Consider the following 25,066-nt stretch of genomic DNA (forward strand, 5'->3'; position numbering starts at 1 on the left):
TCAACAAGCCTTATATGCAATGAGGATAAAACTAGAGGCATTCCCAATAATATCAGGGGTGAAACAAGGATGTCCTTTAATCAATACTACCATTCAATATTGTGTTAGAAATGTTAGCTTCAGCAATAGGAAGAAAAAAAGAAATAGAATGAATTAGAATTGGGAAGGAAAAAACAAAACTCTCACTCTTTGCAGATGACATAATGGTATACCTAAAAGATCCTAAAAAGGCCTCTAAAAAACTACTAGAAACAATCAGCAACTTTAGCAAAGTTGCAGGAATAAAATAAACCCTCATAAACCCTCAGAATTTCTATATATTATTAGAAAGATAGAGCAGCAAGAGCTAGAAAGTGAAATCCCATTCAAAATGAATTCAGACAATATAAAATACATGGAAGTCTACCTGCTAAGGAAGACTCCGAAACTCTATGAAAACAACTATAAAACACTTCTCTCAAAAATAAAATCAGATTCCAAACAACTGGGCAAATATCCACTGTTCATGGATAGGCCAAACTAATATAATAAAAATGACAATTCAACCTAAATTAAACTACTTATTTAGTGCCCTACCAAAGAAAATTCCAAATAATTACTTTAATGAGTTAGAAAAAATTGTAAGTAAATTGATGTAGAGAAATAAAAAGTCAAGAATTTGCAGGGATTTAATGGGGAAAAAAGTGCAAAGGAAGGTGGCTTAGCCTTACCAATCTAAAATTATATTATAAAGCATCAGTCATCAAAATTGTCTGGTATTAGCTGAGAAATAGCTATGGATCAGTGGAACAGGTTAGGTACAAAAGAGATAGAAGGAAATGATTATGGCAATCTGTTGTACGATAAAGTCAAATAGTCTAGTTTTGGGGATAAAAACTCTCTTCGATAAAAAGTTTTAGGAAAACTGGAAGTTAATATGGCAAAAACTTGGATTAGACTAACACCTCACACCCTATACCAAGATAAGATCAAAATGGATGCAGGATTTAGACATAAAAAACAATATTAGAAGTAAACTAGGTGATCAAGGAATAGTTTACCTATCAGATCTATGAAAGGGAAGCAGTTTATGAACAAGGAAGAGATGGAGAACATCATTAAAAACAAATTAGATAATTTTGATTGCATTAAATTAAAAGCTTTTGTACAGACAAATCCACTGTAACCAAGATCAAAAGAAATGTAGTAAATTAGAAACGATTTTTACAATTAGCAATTCTGACAAAGGACTCATTTCTAAAATATAAAGAGAACTGAGTCAAATTCACAAAAATTCCATTCCCCAATTGACAAATGTTCAAATGATAAACAAAGGCAATTTACAGATGAGGAAATCAAAGCGATCCATTGTTATATGAAAATTTGCTCTAAATCATTACTTATTAGAGAAATGCAAATTAAAGCATCTCTGAGTACCACCTCTCAAATCTTGGAATGGCCAATATGACCAGAAAGGACAATGATTAATGTTGGAAGGGAAGTAGGAAATGTGGGACAACAAAAATGTGCAGACCCTTTGACCCAGCAACACCACTACTAGGTGTATACCCTGAAGATCCTAAAAAAGGGTAAAAACCTCACTTGTACGAAAATATTCATAGCAGCTCTGATTGTGGTGGCAAAGAATTTGAAACTGAGTGAATGTCCATCAATTAGGGAATGGCTGAACAAATTATGGTATATGTATGTTATGGAACACTACTGTTCTATTAGAAACCAGGAGGGATGAGAATTCAGAGAAGCCTGGAAGGATTGAAGTGATGCTGAAGAGATGAGCAGAATCAGAAGAACACTGTATATATAACAGCAACATGTGGTTGATAATCATTCTTAATGGACTTGTTCATTTTATAAGTGCAACAATCAAGGACAATTCTGGGGCATCTGTGTTGGACAATACCATCTGCATCCAGAGAAAGAAATGTGGAGTTTGAACAAAGACAAAAGACTATTACCTTTAATTTTTTTTAAAAATGTTATCTTATTATGCAATTTTGCTATCTCTTATATTTTATTTTATTTTTTCCCTTCAGAATATGATTTCTCTCTCAATACATTCAATTTAGATCAGTGTCTAGCATGGAAACAATTTAAATATTAACACACTGATTTCTATGGGCAATGGGAGAGGGAAACGAGATTAAGGGAAAATTTGTAAAATTCAAAAATAGATAAAAAAATAAAACAAAAAAATTTGAGCTTCAGATATGTAAAAACTAATTACTAGAGCTTTCCCAAAGTGAAAATAAGCTGATCGACAATTTCCATTCACTAGAATTTTATCTGTAAAGCTAAGCCATATTATAGAGGACATTTTGTTCAGGTATAGATTGAAATACTTGGCTATCGAGATACTTTCCAACCTCTGGATTCTGGTTCTCCCTCCAACATGAGCAAATAGAACCCAACTAGCCATTGCCATCTGATGTGATGCTTTTTAGGATCTTCCTGTATGTCCTCCATAGGGAGTCCACAAAATGTCCTCATCAAATTCTTCTGAGATTCTAATATGACATGGATATCAATACAGTACAGATTCAATGTATTATCCTTTTGATCAAACTTTATGAATGAAAGAAATGGAAAAATGACTATGCTGAGTTTTTAATTTAAGAAAATATTTTTCTTTAGGTGTTATTCCCAAATATGATAACCACAAAGTTAATGTCTAAACATAGGTAGAAAATCTTTCATTTCCATTTACTGCCCAGAAAAATTTCAAATTTTAATGAAGAAAATGTTTTCCCTTCATTTTGTTTAGATATTTAAATTTCTTTAATTTTCAATTGATATCACTGATACAATTTTTTTTTTTCACATTTCACATATGCCTTGAATAGGAATGACTTATTTTCTTAAGTGAACAACCATCTTCAAGTTCTTAAAATTGATATAAGTCAAAGAAACAAATCCAGGAGGTCTTCAGAATTTGCCAGTAGGGATAACATTATCAGTGGAGGAATGAAAGTAATTTCCACTGAAATTTCAAAATTAACAAACAACTGTATATATATATATATATTTTATAATTTTTAAATGCTGAGAACTTGATTCTTATAACTCTTTTTTTTTCCTACTATGGCTTGCAAGGAGTCATGTAGAAATTCCTGCAGTAAAATCTGCAATTTCCTTTATTCCTTAGGCACCTCAAAGAATCTATTTAAATGGGTTCATATTATCTGGATGGAAGAACTGTTCCATGGCTATGCATCTTGGCAAGAACCTATTCTGAATTTGGGGCTTTATGTGCTCTGGTCAATGAATGTATAATCATGGGATCTTGCACTTAATTCTGATTAAAATACATTGAGTAATCAAGTGCTTCAGGTAGTGGACTTTAACATTGCCAAGAAGACCATGGATGTTAGACTTGAAATTAGAAAGAATGACTAAAGTAGCAGAAAATGTTCTCAAAGGCAAGGAATAAAATGCAAGACTTCACACTGATTACATTTATGTATCCTTAATATCAATTTCTTTTTTTTTTAATTTTCCAATGGAAGGTAACTTTCTTTGGAGAAATAGGCAGAGGGTTTCTTGAAGTCTCATATCATTCTCCTTAGTTAAAGGAAGAGGGTGGGTGGGACATTGAAATTGAATAAAACCATTTAGTTCTAAAAGAATACTTCTATGGTTCAGACTAGACAGAAGAAATATAAAGGGATTCTCTTTTACCAAAATAGCTCCACTGCAGTACAAGGATAAAGACTAAGTTCTTATGGGATTCTTTTTTTGTGTGTGTCCCTGGGGTACTGTACTTATCTTAACAAATTTTTATTGAATTGAAAGGTTTGCAGACTCTATAGGACTTCCTTCAGGAAATATTTAGAAAGTATAAAGTATACTCTTTATTGTTAATTTTTATTATTCTTAACTTTACTGAAAATATAACGTAAACCAGTTTACTAAAGAGTTTTATTGGGAAAAGACTTTTATTGGTGGAAATGGGTGGAAAAAGCAGAGGGACATTAATGTAAAGATCAGGAGGGTACACAAGGGACTACATATAATAGGTACTGAATAATTGCCAAATTGATCAATCAAATAGCTTTTATTAAGTGCTAACTATATGATGGGAACAGGAACGATGTATTGAGTACACAAAAAAAAATGGAACAGTAGCTACTGTCAAGAAGTTTATGTCTGTTTGGAGAAGGCAGCATATATGTGACAAGTATATCCACCATTCTAACTGAATACAAGGTAGTTTATTCATACAAAGATTTAATACTTTCTTTTATTTTAACAGGATTAATTCTCCACTTACTTCCAGTTAAGCCATCATATAAAGTTATAAGAGAATTAAAAGACTTTCACCTTCTTTCCTGGGATTAAAAAAAGGAGAAGAAAAAGGATCTCTAATTTTCAACTAAAGTCCTTGAACCCAACCATCTCTATTCCCCCAATTCATTTTGCTTCTCTCCCTCCAAGTACACTGGCCAGTCATGGATCCCACCCAATTATTGTCACCAGGACTCTGTTTCCAACCTGGGCCACATATTGCTTTAAGTTTTGACCCTAAATTAGCCACTTCAATTTCAAACTCCAGAACTTTAATGATCCATGAGTCTCAGTCTCCCTCAGAGGTACAAACTATATGTATGTGTTATAAACTCATCCTCTTCAGTCTTTTTCAAGTTCTGTAATCTTATCTCTGATCTTGTCATGGACTGAGCTGACCTGTATAAAGTTAATGATCTCTCAATGAATAAATTCAATAAATTATATCAATACTAATTATTTTTCCTATTTCTTTAGCATTTGATACTATTGATCACTTCCATCTCTCAGCTGTTTCCTGCCATACAGTTTTCAAAGCACAACTCTTTTTTCCTTCTCCTTCTACATTAACATAACAACTGATGCACAGTAAGAACTTTGACCAACTGGTGAAGATGTTCTCTGGGTCAAAAAGCCTAGAAGGGTGTCATGAAAATTGTACTATACTAAAAGACACTTACCTATCTCTAAGTTAAGTTGTGCTTGGATCTAACTATATAATAAAGATTTTCAATCAATAATCTAGGAAAATATATGTAGCCCTCAATAGTCTCAGTAGCCTCACATACATTTCCTAGGATCATCTCCTAGTATTCCTGATTGATTAAGACTGAGAAAATCCTGAAAAGTTTCTGCTTATATCTAAAATAAGAAAGTAAAAATGTTTTCCACACAGATCAAGTTAAATGGAAAGAAAACCAAAGTAGAATATCCATTAACCTTTCCCTCTTTGGGGCAACTTTCTTGAAAACCTCAAAGCAACTTCTAAGAACTAACCAGACATGTGAATTTCCTGCTTTGTTAGCCAGATGATCAAAGCTTGATAACTTGGTATATAAGAGAGATGACAATAAATTTACAAAATTCTCTAGCAATCCAGTATGTAATACAGCTCATAGATTAAGTCACATGATAACATGTCTAGACCTTGGAGTTAGTTTTATCCTATTAATCTGTCACAGAAGATCATTTGAAGGATTTTTCCCCCAAGCTGTGTTACCATAATTAATACCCTCTGAAAACAGATGTAACCATTGAGACAATTAAGATGTGAAAAGACTGAACCATTAACATTTCTTAAAGCCATTAAAAGATCTAGTTTAGAACAAGTCCTGTCATTTTCTAGAAGCTTCCCAAAGTTTACAGAAAAGCAAACCACATCATTGTTGTTACCATATCACTTTGAGGTGTCCATTAAATTCATCTCAATTGAAATATGTTCCATTCATTTCTGGAGCACCAATCTCTCAACCCAATTAAATCATGTTAGACTGAAGAGAAAAATCATATTTTATTCATTCCAAAGGTACGACAATATTTCTATGTATGAGGAAATTTCTTGTGTTATTTAAATAACACTAACTATAAATGGAAATAAATCTCAACTTTGATAGCCTGCCATTTTACAAGACTAAAATCATCTCAAAGCAGTTTCTATTTTTTTTTCTTTTTTCACAATTATATCACCTTTCAAAATTACATATTCTTGGTAAATGGCATGCAACTAATTATCATATCTGAAAGGCTGTGGTACACATCGTTTCACTCAGTAGTAATTAAGAATAATGTGTTAGATAGAAAGTTGGATGCACTTACCGGTGGGTCAGCCCCCTTAGAACCAGCCAATCCTCCTGTCAGGGATTCAATATCCTGAAAAAAAGAGAGGAATTGATTGTGAAAGACTACTCAGAATAAGACAAGTGTCCTCAAAGCTTCTGATTATTATTTGCTTTAGAATTTCACTGAATTCTAAATATGCTGGGTTTTCTCTCCACATCTTAAAAGTAGACTGAACAAGCAGGGATATGTAAAGAGTATCCAAAGGTTGAGCAATTTTTATTATAGTCTCATTAAAATGTTTAATAATCCAAAGAGATGCAACAACTTCAAAAAATAAGGAACACTGATCACTTCAAGAACTGTATGCTAAGAGGATCACTACAAATGAGAAAGAAGTTCTGGCATTCTACAATTTTCTTAACTTTCTACCTCAAGAAGAATTTCGACTAAATAAAATTGGGTGACATAACAGACTTAAAACATGAGATGTTATTAATTTTAACAGTACTCATTATGTAGGCAAAAGCAAAAAAGGAACACCATTTTTTATTTCCTAGTTCAATCAAATTTCATCTTTTACGATTTAACCTCTCTTATGCACTTTATATGTTCCTCATCCAAATATGGTTGTTCCTCTACCTTTCATCCTTAAAAGAATCTAAGTTTCTTAAAGTTAGGCTCAGTATTTTTCCCCCTTTTCACCTTGCACCCAATAGAGTCTTGTTGAGACGTTTAATAAATATATATATTTAAAAACCTTTTAAAAGAAATAGTGAAAATTATTTAAAAACAAAATTTATTTTATTAAAAAATAAAAATTAAAAACATTATGTTTGGCAGAAAGACTTTCTCAATATAATAGCATCTATCTCTGAGTAATGGTAGTAATAATACTAGTAGCTAATGTATATAGTACACAAGTTTTAGAAGATGGTTTGCATTTGTAATTTCATTTGATTCTCAAAACAACTCTTTAAAGTTTGGTGCTATTATAATGCCCATTTATATAGATGACAAAATGGAGACTGAGACTTTAAATGACTTGGCAATGGTCAGACAGCTAGAAAGTTACTGAGCAAAATTATAACTCAGATCTTTTTGCTCTTTAAGTCTGGAATTCTATTAATTATAACACCTGCAAGGAAACATTTCAAAATACAAGCTCTTAGAGTTTGAAGATGATGCTATTTGCATATCTTCAAAACATGGAAGATAATAGGGCAGCTCAATCTGATTATGCCATTAATCAAAAGATGAAAGTAGGGTTGGCTAAAGCTGCAATGTCAGAAACTAGTTTTATGTGCAAAGAAATCTGCATCTGACCCCTTTCCTTTGATCAATTCTATATAGCTATCCATTTACACTTCATTTATCAGGAAGGAAGAATCATGACTTTTATGCTAAAGGGAAGTTTCTGTTGCAGTCAGACCTTGTCATCTTTGAAGTTCTTTTATTTAACTTATATCCAAAAATAAACAAGTGTAAAAGGAAGGCCAATTGCAGAGGCATGGCAAAGGAAAGAAGGAAAGGAAAAGTAAAACAGAGAGAGGAAGGAAAAAAGGAAGGAAGGAAGGAAGGAAGGAAGGAAGGAAGGAAGGAAAGAAGAGAAGGAGGAAGGGGGGAGGGAGGGAGCTAAAAGGCGGGGTGTACTGTAAACTAATTTACTACATTTCTTCCAGAATAGGGAGACAGTCTCAGTCTCTCTACCCTGATCTGGACCTGGACCATTTTCTGGAAGAATTCCCTTTTGTCCTCAACCCTGAGTTCATTTCAAATGTAGAGAGATGAGAAAATTAGAAAGCCGACTGAGATGGAGGAACCTTGAGAAAAGCACAACAAAAACTGGAAAAAAAGCAATAAAACCATTAATAGAACATTATTTTTAGTCCAAGTTAGATTTCAATTATTATCATTTCACTTCTGATTCTCATTTTACCTCCACTCCCTGGCACCTAAATACTTTGTGTGGTTCAGGTGAGGAGTAAGTTTGTATTTTGTGCCATAACTGGGTACTTATCAAATGAGATAACATAAGTAATGCATTTTGAAAATCTTAAAAGTCATAAAATAATAATAATGGTGAATAAGACCAATAGTTACATTCTTCACAGTATAACCATCTTTATACAGAGGCAAGAAAAAATGGATTTCCTGTTTTGTGTTAAAACTGCTATGGGGGCGGCTAGGTTGTATAGTGGATAAAGCACTCGCCCTGGAGTCAGGAGTACCTGGGTTCAAATCCAGTCTCAGACACTTAATAATTACCTAGCTGTGTTGCCTTGGGCAAGACACTTAACCCCATTTGCCTTGCAAAAAACTAAAAAAAACCTGCTATAGAAGTATGATATGGAAACTTCCAAGGCAAAGACCCATGTATAGTCAGCAAGCATGTGAATATTTATATATCAGGCACTGAGGATATAAAGAAAGGCAAAAGACCAAATAAACAAACAAAAAACCATTGTCCCTGCCCTCAAGGTGCTCACAATCTAATGAGGGAGACAAATGCAAACAACTGTGTATATACATGATATATGCCAAGTTAGAATGAAAAGAAATCTCAGTGAGAAGGCATGAGAAGGTATGCAGGTCAAGTCTGTCTCATGCTTAGGAAAAATATGTGTCTCCAAACAAAATTCTACTGTCACATATTTCTTTAGTCATATGCCCATGGTGACTTCAACCAATTAAACTTCTCCATAAAATAAATTACTAACTGAAAAAAAACTGAATCAAATTCAATAACCCATAGAAGAATTAGGTAGTACCATTTGCAAAACAATCCTTTCACTTTTGGGGGAAAAAAAATCAAATATCAGTGGTTCTTTTTCATATTCAGTGATATTTAAGATTTATCCTTCTTCATTCATGTGGGCAACTTGTTGGTATAGTGGTTGGTGATAAATTTGGAGACAAAAAAGAGTTCAATCCCATAGGAGGTGCTTATTAATTCTGTGCCTTCCTCATCTGGATAAGATAGTGATCGTAATATCTCCATCCTCATAGCAATGAGTGAGGAACAAATAAAATGGCATATGTAAAATACTTGGCAAAGATTATAATACTATATAAATGTAGGCTATTTTGATTATATATTTGTATCTCTTCTATATTTCTTCCCAAACCTCCTCTGGATCTTCTTAAAATTTGTCTCACAAAATAGATTTCTATGATTAACTATAAAAAGCAATGCATTTCTAAGACTAAGGTTATGTGTGCCTAAATATGTATACATATATTTATATGTTTATATATGTATGCATGTTTTTGTCCTTTGTTCTCAAAGAGAACCACAATATCATGGATGTGATGCCGTGAATGGAAGTGAATTGGATTTGTTGATGGGCAGATGGGGGAGGCAGGGAGGGCTATGCAAAGTCACCAGTCTCACTTTGTCCTCTGAGTGCAGTAGCCAGATATGGATCAGAAAGACTGAAGATGGCTCTAGATGCAGTGGAAAACCATGAAAATTTTTAGAGCAAATGTCTTTAATAGGTCTCAGGTTAACTGAGGCAATGACCTTTCAATAATTGAGTTTTGTCTCTTTGAGTATATGTGATACACAGACAAACACAAACACACATATACACATTGCTACAAATCTGGTCTCCTTACACATCAATAAAACAAGATCTTTGCCATTTTCTTGACCTTTATACTACCACACAATAAAATGTCTGTTTAGTCTTTATTCTTTCTAATTAATATTACATAAATATTCTCTTTGAATGCCACCAATAGTAACCAAAGTTTCAAGGCCCACATTTTGAACACAAGCAGCTTGAGGCAGAGTTAATTCTGATAGCTGCCTGTGTCTCCATCCTCTCAAGGGACCCACAAACCCATGTTTGAAATACACTTGACAGTAACCAAATCTTCTTCCCAGGTGTTTCCCTGGTAACCACATAGAGACCACATTTCCTAGCAAAAGCTAGTAACCTCAAGTTCATGAGTTTCGAAGACTTAAATCGGAAAGAAAATGTAGACATCATCTAGTCCAATGGTGTCAAACTGAAATTGAAATGGAGGCCATTAAATCATATATAAGGATCCCTGAAAGTCAAATATTATTTATTATATCTGCCTTATTTTAATTTGTTTTTTAATATTACCCAAGTACATTTTAATCTGTTTCAGTGACACTCCTGAAGCTGAACTCTTTACTTTACAAATGTGGAAACAAAGGCTCAGAAAACTGACCTAGCCATAGAGCTCATGAGTTAATGAACACCGTTTCAAACAAAAGTCCAAGGAAAGGGTTGACTTAGCCAAGAGCTAGCAAGCTCCTGCTAGGGTTGGGTATAAGTTGTAGGGACTGAGACCTTCTATTCAGCAACATCCATCCTCCAGAGAATTCATGAAATCTGTTTACTAGGATTCCCCAGGTGATTTCTGAAACTCAATAAAAAATGAAATAATTCCCTTTCAATTAAGACTGTTTTTCATCCTTCTATTTCTATATCACTCAACAGAGAGAAAAAAGATAAAGGGGGAAGGAAAGGAGGGAGGAAATAAGGAAGGGGGGAGAGAGAACATGAATACCACCTGAAGGACTTATTATACTGTGTATGAAAAAAATGAGTAAAATTTACCTAGGTAGAGAGTAATGGTCCTAATCAGTCTCCTTGCCTCAAGACTCATCTATCTCTCATCCGATCAATCTTTCACACAGTTAAAGTAATTTTCCTGAAAGCATAGGTCTTACTGTGTCACTCCTTTGTTCACAAAGGTCCACTGGGACCTTAAAGCCTCTAAGATTAAAAAGAGACTCTTTGATTTGCTACTTAAATCCCTTTACAACCTGAATCTAGCCTCCCTTTTAAGACTTATTACAAATTAGTCCCTTTAATGAACCAGCCCTCTGACAAGCTGTTCTATCTCCTTTTTTCTGAGACCTTTTTACATGGTGGTGATGCAGTCCAACCTCAATGCCATGAGAATCCCTAGCATTTATGAAAGCTCTGCTAAGCTAAAGAGGCACATACTATGATATCAGCCTTTCCTGATTCCATTAGCTCTATGTATCTCTCTGCCCTTAATAATGTAAATATCTTTATTTTATATGCATTATGTATCTTCTTACAGCTTTATATGTTGTTTCCTCCAACAGAAAGGAAGATGCTGGATTGTAAGAATTATCCTTTTATCTTCATAATCCCTGTGCTTAATACAATACCCCCCAAATGATAGGCATATAATGTTTTGAGTGATTAAATGGTTAAGAACTGAAAAAAATTTTAATTTGGGAAAGAATGATAATAATATTAACAAGGAACTTTATCATGTAATTTGTTTTGAAAAAAGTAGTTCCTTCTCAATAACCTTGTGAGGTTTATAAAATATCACAGTTCCTCATTTTACAAATACAGAAACTAAGGACACAGCATGAATAAATAATTTTATTAGTATCATATAGCTATGATATCAAGGTAAGTATTCTTAGGACTCATGCTAGAAATCACACCAGTTAATATTTTAAGAATATTGTCTAGCTAAAGCAAAGGATGAATGCTGGAAAACAGGATATCAGGTTGGAGATATAATTTATAGACACAATATAGAGAACTTCCAAATATAGATGGAGAAGGCATAAAGATAGGGACTGATATGACTTCTCTGAAATTTCTAAAATGTAATGTTATCTAGAACAATGAGAAGCTAAGTGCCTTGCCAAGGATAAAACAGTATTTGTCTGAGGTAAGATCTGAACCCAAGTTTCTTAAATCCAAAGTCAACTTTCCCTCTATGAGGTTATCTCTACAAAGAGGTCTTGTTTTAACAATGCACTGAACACTGATTTGTGAATGTTTTGGCTTCATCACTTCTTCATGCTTTTTTTTTAAAGAAAGATTTTACTTATTTTGAATTTTACAATTTTCCCCCTATTCTTGCTTCCCCCCCCACCCCCACAGAAGGCAGTCTGTTAGTCTTTATATTGTTTCCATGATATACATTGATCTAAGTTGAATGTTATGAGAGAGAAATCATGTCCTTAAGGAAGAAAAATAAATTATAAGAGAAAGCAAAATTACATGATAAGATAACAGGTGTTTTTTTTTTTTAATTAAAGGTAATAGTCTTTGGCCTTTGTTCAAACTCCACTTCTCTGGATACAGATGGTATTCGTCATGGCAGATACCCCAGAATTGTCCCTGATTGTTATTACACTTATGAAATGAGCAAGTCCATTAAGATGGATAATCAACAGCATGTTGTTGTTATGTGTACAATGTTCTTCTGGTTCTGCTCATCCTGCTCAGCATCAGTTCACACAAAGCCCTCCAGGATTCTCTGAATTCCCATCCCTCCTGGTTTCTAATAGAACAATAGTGTTCCATCACATACATATACCACAGTTTATTAAACCATTCCCCAATTCATGGACATTCACTCAATTTCAAATTCCTTACCACCATGATCAGAGCAGCTATGAATATTTTTGTACAAGTGATGTTTTTACCCTTTGTTATGATCTTCAGGGCATAGATCCAATAGTGGTCTTGCTGGATCAAACGGTATGCACATTTTTATTGCCCTTTGGGCATAATTCCAAATTGTTCTCCAGAAAGTTTGGATGAGTTCACAGATCCACCAACAATGTGTCCCAGATTTCCTACATCTCTTCCAAAATTGATCATTGTCCTTTCTGAACATATTGGCCAGTCTGAAAGGTGTGAGGTGGAATCTCAGAGACGCTTTCTAATAAGTAATGATTTAGAGCAATTTTTCATATGACTATGAATCACTTTGATTTCCTCAACTGTAAATTGCCTTTGCATATCTTTTGACCATTTGTCAATTGGGGAATGGCTTGTTTTTTAGAAAATTTGACTCAATTCTCTGTATATTTCAGAAATGAGTCCATTGTCAGAAATACCAGTTGTAAAAATTGTTTCCCAATTTGCTGCATTTCTTTTGATCTTGGTTACAGTGATTTTTGTCTGTGCAAAAGCTTTTTAATTTAATGTATTCAAAATGATCTAGTTTTTTTTAATGATGTTCTCCATCTCTTCCTTGGTCATAAACTGCTTCCCTTTCCATAGATCTGATAGGTAAAGTACTCCTTGAGCTTCTAGCTTACTTATAATATTGTGTTTTTAATGTCTAGAACCTGTAACCATTTGTATCTTATCTTGGTATAGGGTGTGAGGTGTTGGTCTAAATCAAGTTTCTTCCATACTAACTTCCAATTTTCCCAACAATATTTTTTTTTTATCAAAGAGAGAGTTTTTATCCCAATAGCTGGAATCTTTGGGTTTATCAAACAGCAGATTACTATAATCATTTCCTGCTGTTGCACCTAATCTACTCCACTGATCCACCATTCTTTTTCTCAGCCAATATCAGACAGTTTTGATGAATCCTGCTTTATAATACAATTTTAGATATGGTAAGGCTAAGCCACCTTCTTCTGCACTCTTTTCATTGAATCCCTGGAAATTCTTGACTTTTTATTTCTCCATGTGAATTTACTTGCAACTTTTTCCAACTCATAAAAGTAATTTTTTGAAATTTTGATTGCTAGGGCAGATTTCCTCATAGTTTTTTTTTTAAAAAACATAGGAATCCCTCAGAAGCCTTTGTCTAGCTATATTTATAATATTACAAATTAAAATCTTTTAGTTTGGTGATTAAAAAATTGGGTGTTTGAAAGGATTTTGAGATCTACCCTGCATAGCCCGCCCTTTCCCCCTCATCCCAGTATGCCTGAATCTCACTTTGAAAATAAGAAAATAGAGGCATTGCCATTTCTTATGAGGAGGATTGACTTGAAGAAGTCTCCAATGGAATCCAATGTATTCAGTTGTCCAAGTTTCTAAATTTGTAATTAGTTTTCAGCATATGATGAGGGTCTATAAATAGGAAAGTACTGGAAAATACTTTCTTTAAAAAAATCAACTCTAGGCTCCCCTAGGTGGTGTAGTGGATAAAGCACTTCCTTGGAGTCAGGAGTACCTGGGTTCAAATGGGGTCTCAGACAATAATTACCTAGCTGTGTGGCCTTGGGCAAGCCACTTAACCCCATTTGCCTAGCAAAAAACTAAAAAAAAAAAATCAACTCTAAAATCCTAAGAGAAACTCAGTTTTTGTCCACAATATAGTGGAGAGTGCAAAGAACTAAGGCACATTTCTAGCTCCAGTCCTTTCTGTGTGGCCTTGGGCAAGCCACTTAACCCCATTTGCCTTGCAAAAATCTAAAAAAATGAATCAACTCTAAAATCCTAAGAGAAACTTCAGTTTTTGTCCACAATATAGTGGAGAGTGCAAAGAACTAAGGCACATTTCTAGCTTCAGTCCTTTCTAGTTATGCAACTTTGGGTGGGTCACTGACTCTAAATTCATTTATCTCCATTAAAATGTAAGTACCTTGAGAGCAGCAACTGTTTTTCACTAAAACTCTCTATCTCTAGCACCTAACACAGTGCCTTAGGCATAGTAGGGACTTGGGAGCAATGTTCAGAAATGGTTGCTTCTTGGTTAGAACAAGCATTTGGGGTCTATTTTTTTTTAATCATTTCAATTATATTCAACTCTTGATGACACCATTTTGGAGTTTTCTTGGCAAAGTTACTGGAGTGGTTTGTCATTTCCTTCTCCAGTTCATTTTGCAGATGTAGAACTGAGGTAAACAGGTCACTTGGCCAGAGTCACACAACTGGTTTCTGAAGCAAGATTTGACTTCATAAAGATGAGTGGTCCTTATTCCAAGCCTAGGTGTCTATTATACCACACAAATGTAAAATGAAAAAGTCTCTGCCTTCAGTGAACTGAAATTCTATTGAGAGAGGTAGTGGAATAGAATATGTAGGATAGACTACTGGATCTGAACTCCATAAGACTAAGTTCAAATCTGGCCTCAAACACTAGCTGTGTAGACTTAGGCAAATCACTTTACTTTGTTTGTCTCAGTTATTCATCTGTAAAATGAGCTGAAGAAGGAAATGGCAAAACACTTCCATATTTTTGTAAAGAAAATCCCAAATAGGGGCAGCTAGGTGGCTCAGTGGATACAGCATTGGCCCTGGAGTCAGGAGGACCTGAGTTCAAATCCAGCCTCAGACCACTTAATAATTACTTAGCTGTGTGACCTTGGACATGTCCCTTAATCCCATTGCCTTACCAAAAAAAAGAAAGGAAAAAAGAAAATTCCAAATGAAGTCAGGAAGAGTTGAGCACAACTGAAACAAATGAACAAGAACAATTTGAGAAGACAGAGCTCCAACTATAAAACAAATGTGAAAAGACTATCCTTCCTCTTTCTGAGGACTTCTAAGTCCTATGTGCTGGTTCAATTCCTTGCATTCAATAAGAATGGTCATTTCCCAAAGTCTCCCACAGTCTTCATTGCTTTATTTTCTCTATCTTGATCTCATTTTCTCCCATAGTTTTAATTATTGCTTCTCTGCAGATGGTTCCAGTACCTATTTTTTAAATAGCCCTTATCACTTTCTTGAACTGCAATACTGCATTCAACTGACTATACTGAAAAACTCTACTTGGATGTCCCCATTCTCTGGTATTTTTATTTTTTTAGCTGATCTCATCCATTGCCATTCCCAGTCTGTCATTTATTTGCAATCCATCTCTATCTATTGACTTCCCTGCTTACTACAATCACTTGATATCATCCCTTAAAGCAATCATCTTACAATTTACCCATTTTATGACTAAGCTTTTTGAGAATGAAATGTACATTAGATGTCTTCCATTCTTCTCTGTTCAATCTCTCCTGAACCCTCAGCATGCTGGCTTTTTTGATATCATGATTCAACTGAAAATAATTTCTCCAAAGTTGCCAAGGACAGGATATCTTTGTATAATACTCATCCTTTTTGACTTTTCACAACATTTGACACTGCTAATGAACTCTATTCTTTCTTTTCTGGATTTTCCTGCTATTTAATCCCTCTTGTTCTCTGCTTATCATTCCTGAATGTACTTTGCTGGTATTTCATCCATGTCATTCCCAATAATCATGGATGTCACTCAAGGTTCATTTCTGTGTCTTTTTTCTTTTATCACTTCATCATGAAGTTATTGGTGATCTCATCAATTCTCCTAAATTCAGTCAACATCTCTGAACAGATGATTGCTAGATTCATATTCCCAATGTCAGGAACTATCCTGACCTCCTGTCCCACTTCAGATGGCTTATGGACATAGAGAAGCGAATATCTCATTAGGATTCCACCAAACTTCTTAGCTCTTCCTGTCATATTACAGTTGAAGGTGTCAACATCCTTTTTAGTACCACAGGTTTAGAACACTGGTGTTATCCTTTATTCCTTCCAGTCAGTCACTCCACATATTCAATCTGTTTCCAAATCTTGTACTTTATATCTTCACAACATTTGGTCTATAAATCCCACTCTTTCCATAAGTTAAGCATGCCCCTAGTGCAGAAACTCATTAGTTCTCTATTGCAACAGCCCGGGAGTGGATATCTCTAATCTACTCTCTAATATTTTTGTCAAAAACATTTTGTCAAAAATATTTAAAATCATATAAATCAAGGTCTGACTATGTCATACACATAGACTTTCATTTAATAAACTCTAAACAGAGACTATTACTTCCACATTTCTTAAATATAAAGTCCTTTTTTTTTTTAGGTTTTTGCAAGGCAAACGGGGTTAAGTGGCTTGCCCAAGGCCAGGCAGCTAGGTAATTATTAAGTGTCTGAGAGCAGATTTGAACCCAGGTACTCCTGACTCCAGGGCCGGTGCTCTATCCACTGCACCACCTAGCCGCCCCAATATAAAGTCCTTTAATTTGAATTATGTTATTGATCAGTCATTTTCAGTAATGTTCTACTCTTCAATATCCCATTTAGAGGTTTTCTTGCAAAGTCATGGGAGTTGTTTTCCATTTCCTTCTCTAGATCTTTTTACAAATGATGGAACTGAGACAAACAGAGTAAGGTGACTTATTTGGTGTCATACAGATTGTGACTGAGGTTGGTCTTGAACTCAAGACCTCCTGACTCCAGTACAAGTTCTCTATCCACTGTGCCATCCAAAATTGAACCTTTCATGCCATATATATATATATGTATATATATATACATATATATATATATATATATATATATATGTATTCAAATTCTGCCTTTAGCAGGATACTTTCTCAAAACCCCCTATTCCCATTCCAGGTAACAGGACCTTCCTATGAGATTATTCTCTTAGATTTGCCAAACTGATTTACATATTATCTCCCTATTAAGACAAGAGCTCCTTGAGGAGACGGGCTGCTTTCTTGGGTTTCTTTCCATCATTAGTTCAACACCTGATGCATAGTAACAGGTCAATAAATTTATTAACTTGTCTAACATGTCAAACACAACAGGTCCAAACTCAAACTCAGCACTGACCCCCTAAAGCTGCAACTTCTCTTTATGGAATTGCACATGAGATGGAATTGAATGGTAGCTCCAGCTTCCTTCTCAGTCATTTCTTTAATTGCATGGAAGTACTTGTTATCTTTGTTTTATGCCCTTCCATTCAAAGATCATCAAGGCAGGGGGACAAAATAAAGAGTTGAAAATTTGCATACCTCCACCTTCTGTCCTCCATCATTATCTTAATATCTTTTGGTGATTCTCTTTTCTCTCTCCCTAACACACACATATGCACGTGTGCACACACACACACACACACACACACACACACACAGACCCATTTTAAACCTTTTTTTTATTTTTAACTTTCCTTGTCAATCCTGGTCCGTTTTGTTTTTTGATTCATAGTATTCATATCATGTTCATAGTACATATACATAGTTCATACTATTCCAGTAGAACCATAAAATGTTTTTGTTTTCATACTTTGTTAGGCATCCTTGCTTCCTTTTCTTCATGTATTTTTTTTAAAATTTAAGTTTATCATTGAGTTCCTTATGTATGAAGTTTTTTTTAAATCCTTCTTTACTTTTCTACTCAAAACTATTTCTCAAATATTCTAAGTTTCTTGAGATCTCTTAGCCTTTCTTGTGCTGACCTATACAACTTTGGATCATGGGATACTGGCAAACCTTTTTCTGAATACTTGAAAACTTGTTCTCCTCAATTCTGTGATTTCTGGCAGACCATGGTTGGCTTTTCCTTCCTTCCCTATCAAAAATTCCAGGAGAGAGTGCTCTTGTTCATTATATTTTCCATTATTTCAACCACATTTACCCATTTCTACTTGATGGGGAAGATCACTTTTTAGAAATTAAAAACGGTTCCTCCTTTTTTCTTTAAAAAACTATTGTTAAAGAAAATCAGTAAATTACTATTTATTGCACTTGAAGCACGGGAGGTGCTTCAGCAGAAATTTGGGCAACTAGAGTCTCTCATCATTCTGTCATGTTCTACTGTCAGGTTTGTGAAATTTTCCAAACGCTTGATCTAGTTCCTTTTTATTTAATGTAGTCTGTGAAATCCTCAGATCACAGTATTTTTCTGTTACAATTTTTATTGATTATCCCCTGAATTCTTTCCACCATCTTTCACTCTCACAAGTTTATCTTCTAAGAGAAACTGTTGCCCTCCTCAACTCAACCTTTTTTTCCTACTTTATTGTTCTTGAATAAAATGCAGATGTTTGACATGGGTCTCATTCCATCCAGTGTCTCTGATTTATACAATCAAATTTGTCTTCTGGAACCTCCAAAAGTTCTAATTTGCCTTATTCTTCTTATTACCACTTATAGCTAGAAGAGATCTTTCACATCAAAATCTCTATCAATAATTTCTAATGTTTACATGTTGTTTTATGGTTTGAAAAGGGATTTATAATATTTTCTTATTTGATCCTCACAACAACCCTGTGAAGCAGGTGCTATGATCATGTCCACATTATTGATGAAGAAACTGAAGTAGCACTTAAGTGATTCAATCTGGATCTAAGAAAGGATTTGAATTGAGGCTTTTTTGTTTTGACAGATGGGTAGATTATATGAATATGTTTTAAATGCATGAAATAAAATTCATAGTATTATAAAGGATAATAATTATACTGAAATATAAAAATCATTTTTTCAAGTTCACAGATTTCCTGAAAGATATCTACAAACCACTTAAGATTCCAGATACCTGGCCAATAGTATATTCACTTCATCATCTGGATACCTATAACAAGTTATATTTTTGAATTGGCTTATATGTCATATGTGCCCTACAATAATGTAAGCTCCTTGAGGATGAGCACAATTTTGCTTTTCAACTTTGCATATCTATTGTCTTACAGCACAATGCCTTTGCTGTTCAGTTGTTTTTTAGTCATGTCCTCCTCTCCATGACCCCACTTAGAATTTTCTTGGCAAAGATAGTGGAATGGTTTGACATTTCCTTCTCCAGTTCATTCTAATATAAGGAAACTGAGATAAGCAGCGTTGGGTGACTTGCCCAGGTCACACAACTAAATGTGTAAGATTTAAACAGATGTGAACTCAAGAAGATGAGTCTTTCTGACCCATTTTATCACTTAACTATCCACAAGGTCTTAGATATGCTATACAAATGAAAGAAGGAGTTGGAGTTAAGGTTGGTCCTTAATTATCACTTAATCTTTAGCAAAAAGGACTGGACACCAGGGTGCCTGAATGATATGGGAGGAAAATCATATCCACAAAGCCAAGGATTTCCACAGCATCCAGACCTTCAAAACAAGTTCTGTTTCCTATAAAATCAGGCATGGGGTGAAATGATTCAAAGTAATGGAAGTGAGAAGGATGTCTTTTCACTATACTCTTCTCACTATAATAAACATAATGCTCATGTCATGTCATGTCATCATATATGTGAAGCTATGGCCCTCTTTGATATCAAGGATGAACAAATCTAATCTATTATGAGGTTTAAAGTCCTGATTCACAGGAATTAGTATATAAAAAAAGATTAAAATATTCATGAAATTAAACATAGACTACCAAGAGAATAAGTATACAAAAATAATTCTGAATTTGAGTAAAATTCCATTACAATGCTGTCAGATGTGGGGTGGTAGTGGGAAGTGTTGGGGAAGGGGAAAAATCTCCATGAAATATTTTCCCATGACTATAATTTCTATTTTTGGATCAATATTTCAAAGATAACTTTAGAAAAAATAAAATGGAAAATATTTATATCAACTTATTCATTTAAAATTGACTTATTAATTGATTTTAGGACTTCAGAGGATTATAAGACTGACACAATTTGATGACAAAAATATCTTAAATATTAGAAAAATCAAGACACCTCAGCTTTTATGTAGTTTCCTGAAATTCAGTTTGATGTCAGTACTGTAAGAATCACAATCAATAATAAGCTTTCTCAGGTACCTCCTACCTAAGCTGTATTTTCACTTGTAAGAATCAGAAATTATCCATCTATCTACCAGTCTGTCTGTCTGTCTAGAAATGTATATATGACATTTTTTCACTAATATTCCTCATATGTAAGATATACAATATGTAAATATTTGTACTAATTTGTGATATATGTATAGAGAAATTACATATATATATATATATATATATATATATATATACACACATATACGTCACATATGTCACAGCATCAATTCTTTTTCAGTTCTTCCCTCCAGTGAGGTATTTAAAGCAGCAAAGGGAGATTATTCAAGACTGTCAGATGTGGGGTGGTAGTGGGAAGTAGTCAGCCTGGATCAATGTCAGTCATTTTGACTATGGTCTTGGCAATGGACTTTGATGATTCTGGAGGGAAAAGTGAGGCTGTTAACATTGTACTGCTCTGTTCACTTGAATCCAATTTTCAAACCAGTTAAGATAGTACCTTCATGATGTCATTCGTCCTCTTTCAGAATGAGGGCCAATATGAAAAATTGCTCTAAATCATTAATTATTTGATAAATGCAAATCAAAGCTTCTCTGAGGTACCACCTCACACCTCTCAGACTGGCCAATATGGCCAGAAAGGATAATGATCATTGTTGGAAAGGTTGTGGGAAATCTGGGACACTATTACACTGTTGGTGGAGCTGTGAACTCATCCAACCTTCCTGAAGAGCAGTTTGGAACTATGCCCAAAGGGCAACAAAAATGAGCAGACCCTTTGACCCAGCAATACCACTACTGGGTCTATACCCTGAAGAGATGATGAAAAAGGGTAAGAACATGTACAAAAATATTCATAGCAGCCCTGTTTGTGGTGGCAAAGAACTGGAAATCAAGTGAATGTCCATCAACTGGGGGAATGGCTTAGCAAACTGTGGTATATATATGTCATGGAACACTAGTGTTCTATTAGAAACCAGGAGGAATGGCAATTCAGGGGAACCTGGAGGGATTTTGATTGATGTTTAGTGAGATGAAAAACACTGTATGCCCTATCAGTAACGTGGAGGTGATGATCAACCTTGATGGATTTGCTCGTTCCATCAGTGCAACAATCAGGGACAATTTTTGGCTGTCTGCAGTGGAGAATACCATCTGTATCCAGAGAAAGAACTGTGGAATTTGAACAAATTTCAAGGACTATTCCTTTTAATTTAGAAAAAAAAGCAGATATCTTATTGTCTGATCTTGTTATCTCTTATACTTTTTGTTTCTTCCTTAAGGATATGATTTCTCTCTCATCACACTCAATTTGGATCAATGTACAACATGGAAACAAAATAAAGACTGACAGACTGCTTTCTGTGGCGGGGGGGAAGTAAGATTGGGAGAAAAATTGTAAAACTCAAATAAAATCTTTAAAAAAAAAAGAAAATGATGGTCAAACAAGGTAATCTTTAAATATATATATTTAGATATAAATACATATATATTATATAAATATATATTTAGGTACAAATTTATATATATGCATCTGCATATATATGCACATATATACATATATATATATATATACATACATATTCAATTATTTCAATCATGTCCAACTCTTTGTCACTGCATTTGAGGTTTTGGGGTTTTTTTGGCAAAGATATTTGAATGGTTTGCCATTTCCTTCTCCATTTCTTCTATAAATGACAAACAGAGGCAAACTAGGATAGATGATTTTCAAAATGGTCATACAATGTTAAAAGGGAATGTTCCTCCCTTGGTATATAAGTCTAAGGAAAACCTCCAAATAACAGTTCTAGAACTAACCTTTTCAGCATAAGTATAATGTGAGCAATTGTGATATTATGAACAATTTTGATATATCAGATATTTAACCTATGTTATGACTATTATGGCAATTTCTTAACATGTTAGTGGCTTAATTTAAACATTTTACAACTTTGAAATCTCTTCTATTAATAAAACTAACTCAAGGAATGTTAAAGGGAATATCACAGGAAAATAACATGATACCTACATAATAACATTATAGTACCCCAAAACCAATACATCCTAATTCAATTAAGCAATGCAGACCTTTATTTTGATAGTAAAATGATTCAGTTATATGCTTTGACTGTTAAAATTGCCTCAGACATACCAAAAAAAGTTCCAATTTTGGGAATGCTTGTTAAATTTTAAAATAGCTATTAAATATCTTCACTGAAATGTTTATAAATTTACTCTATACCTTGCTCCAGTACCTCCCCCAATGAAGTCTTCAGCTTCAGTATTTCATCAGCAAGACCAAGAGAAAAGCTGAAGAAAAGTCAGGTCCAAAAGGAGAAATTCTCTGTTTATTCTTCAGATTAATATTAAAAGAAAAGAAATTTTTCTCTGGGTTTCTTCCACATGAAAATGCTTTAAATTGTTTTCTGCAAAGTAGAGGTAACTCTTGATGTTGTGATTATCATTACTATAATATTTGTCCCTTAAAATTGCTTCAATAAGAAGAACCAAATGACAATGACCCAAGTTCCAATTTCTTAATAGGCAATTAACTTCTACTTTAGTTAATCTCTCATTTGTTTTTATCTCCCCATCCCACGAGATTACAAGTTCCTTGAAGGATGAAAAGGTTCTGTTTCTATCCCTGGATCCCTAGTCACAACAGCCAACACAATGCCCTGCAAATGTTCAAAGAAATGTCTGCTGAGTGGGATTTTACCAAAAGAAAAAAAAACAGGTTAGGAGTGAGATTTATCACGGTCTATTCTTGTTGCCTCTAGGATTTGGGGTAACCAAATACAGACAGAGATTTGGGGGTAACCAAATAAAGACAGACATCAAGGGCCACTGAAAGACAAAGGAGTTCACACTCTCTCTGGGATTTTAAAACTGCTCAAGATTTTATTACAAATTATTACAAAGCAATCTGGTTAAAACTTTTCCTCCTCCTGAAGGGTCAACAATGAATTTAGGGCAAAAGGCTCGTCAAGGTTTCTTGGTAGACAAGGACAGAGAGGAGGAGATAAAGAGAAGGAGGGATGCAGACAGTCAGGGAGAGCTGACTGGGGCAGAGAGAAGGAGGCCTGGCCCTGGAGTGAAGGTCCAGCTTAGTTTTTACTGCCTTGCCCCTTACCTAGGCACGGAGGGCAACTGTCCCCTCAGGTGACTGAAACCAGGTAAAAGGAAGAAGGCTGGGCATTGAAATGAGGAGACAGGACACAAATTTTACATTAAACAATTTACATCTCAAGAGCAAAGAACCTTTCACACCCTTAACAAGATTCCCAGATTGAAAGATTATAGAATTAGTTTTTTGATTGTAATTTTTTCTACAATCATAATTCTCTCATATTTCTCTGCATCATTCTAAGAAGGGCAGGTAAGTGGTACAGTGGATAGAGTGCTGAGCCTGGAGTGAGGAAGCTTTATCTTCCCGAGTTCACGTCTAGCCTCAGACACTTAGGAACTATAATGAACCTGGGCAAATTATTTCACCCTGGTTACCTCGTCTGAAAAATGAGACGGATAAGGAAATAGCCGACCACTGCAGTCTCACTGCAAAGGACCCAAGTGGGGTCATGAAGATACAGACAAGACTGAAACAAATAAGCAGTAACATCTCTGAGAAGGTTAAAATATTGGTGAGATCATGAACAAAAAATCAGTAGAAATATATGTCAGTGGGAAGAAAACAATTCAGGAGTCAGGGAAATCTTAGTTCAAATGCTCCTCTATTACTATTACTACTACTACTACTACTACCACTACTACTACTACTACTACTGCTGCTGCTGCTACTATTATTACTACTTCTATTACCAATACTACTACTATTTCTACTACCACCACTATTACTATTATTACTACTACTACCACTATTACTATTACTACTACTACTACCATTACCACTATTACTACCACTACCACTACTATTACTACTACTACCACTATTACTATTAAATTACTACTACTATTACTATTACTACTACTACCACTACCACTATTACTACTACTACTACTACCACTATTACTATTACTACTATCACCACTATTACTATTATTACTACTACTACCATTACCACTACCACTATTACTTTTACTACTACTACTACTACTACTATTACTACTACCACCATGATTACTATTACTATTACTACTACTACCATTACCACTATTACTACTACTACCACTACTATTACTACTACTACTACTATTACTATTACTTTACTACTACTACCACTACTATTACTACTACTACCACTACTATTACTACTACTACCACTACCACTATTACTACTACCACTACTACTACCACTACCACTATTACTATTACTACTACCACCACTATTACTATTATTACTACTACTACCACTACCACTACCACTATTACTATTATTACTACTACTACCACTACTATTACTACTACCATGATTACTATTACTATTACTACTACTACTATTACCACTATTACTATTACTACTACTACTACTACTACCACTACTATTACTACTACCATGATTACTATTACTATTACTACTACTACTATTACCACTATTACTATTACTACTACTACAACAACTACTACTACTATTACTACTACTACTACCACTACCACTACTACTACTACTACCACTATTACTATTACTTTACTACTACTACCACTACTATTACTACTACTACCACTACCACTATTAATATTACTACTACTACCACTATTACTACTACTTCT

General features: G+C 34.3%; 1 protein-coding gene across 1 annotated transcript in view; it reads right to left on the minus strand.

The window, feature by feature from the left end:
- Positions 1-2,877: 2,877 nt before the first annotated feature.
- Positions 2,878-25,066, minus strand: part of LOC141515163 (liprin-alpha-2-like) — a 155,945-nt gene continuing 133,756 nt past the window's right edge. The window contains exon 3 of the mRNA XM_074226522.1: positions 2,878-6,150. Within this exon, the coding sequence (XP_074082623.1) occupies positions 6,043-6,150 (108 nt within the window). The 3' untranslated portion in view covers positions 2,878-6,042. The remainder of the gene's footprint in view (positions 6,151-25,066) is intronic.

This window comes from Macrotis lagotis, chromosome 2 (assembly GCF_037893015.1).
Source record: "Macrotis lagotis isolate mMagLag1 chromosome 2, bilby.v1.9.chrom.fasta, whole genome shotgun sequence".
Classification (NCBI taxonomy): Eukaryota; Metazoa; Chordata; class Mammalia; order Peramelemorphia; family Peramelidae; genus Macrotis; species Macrotis lagotis.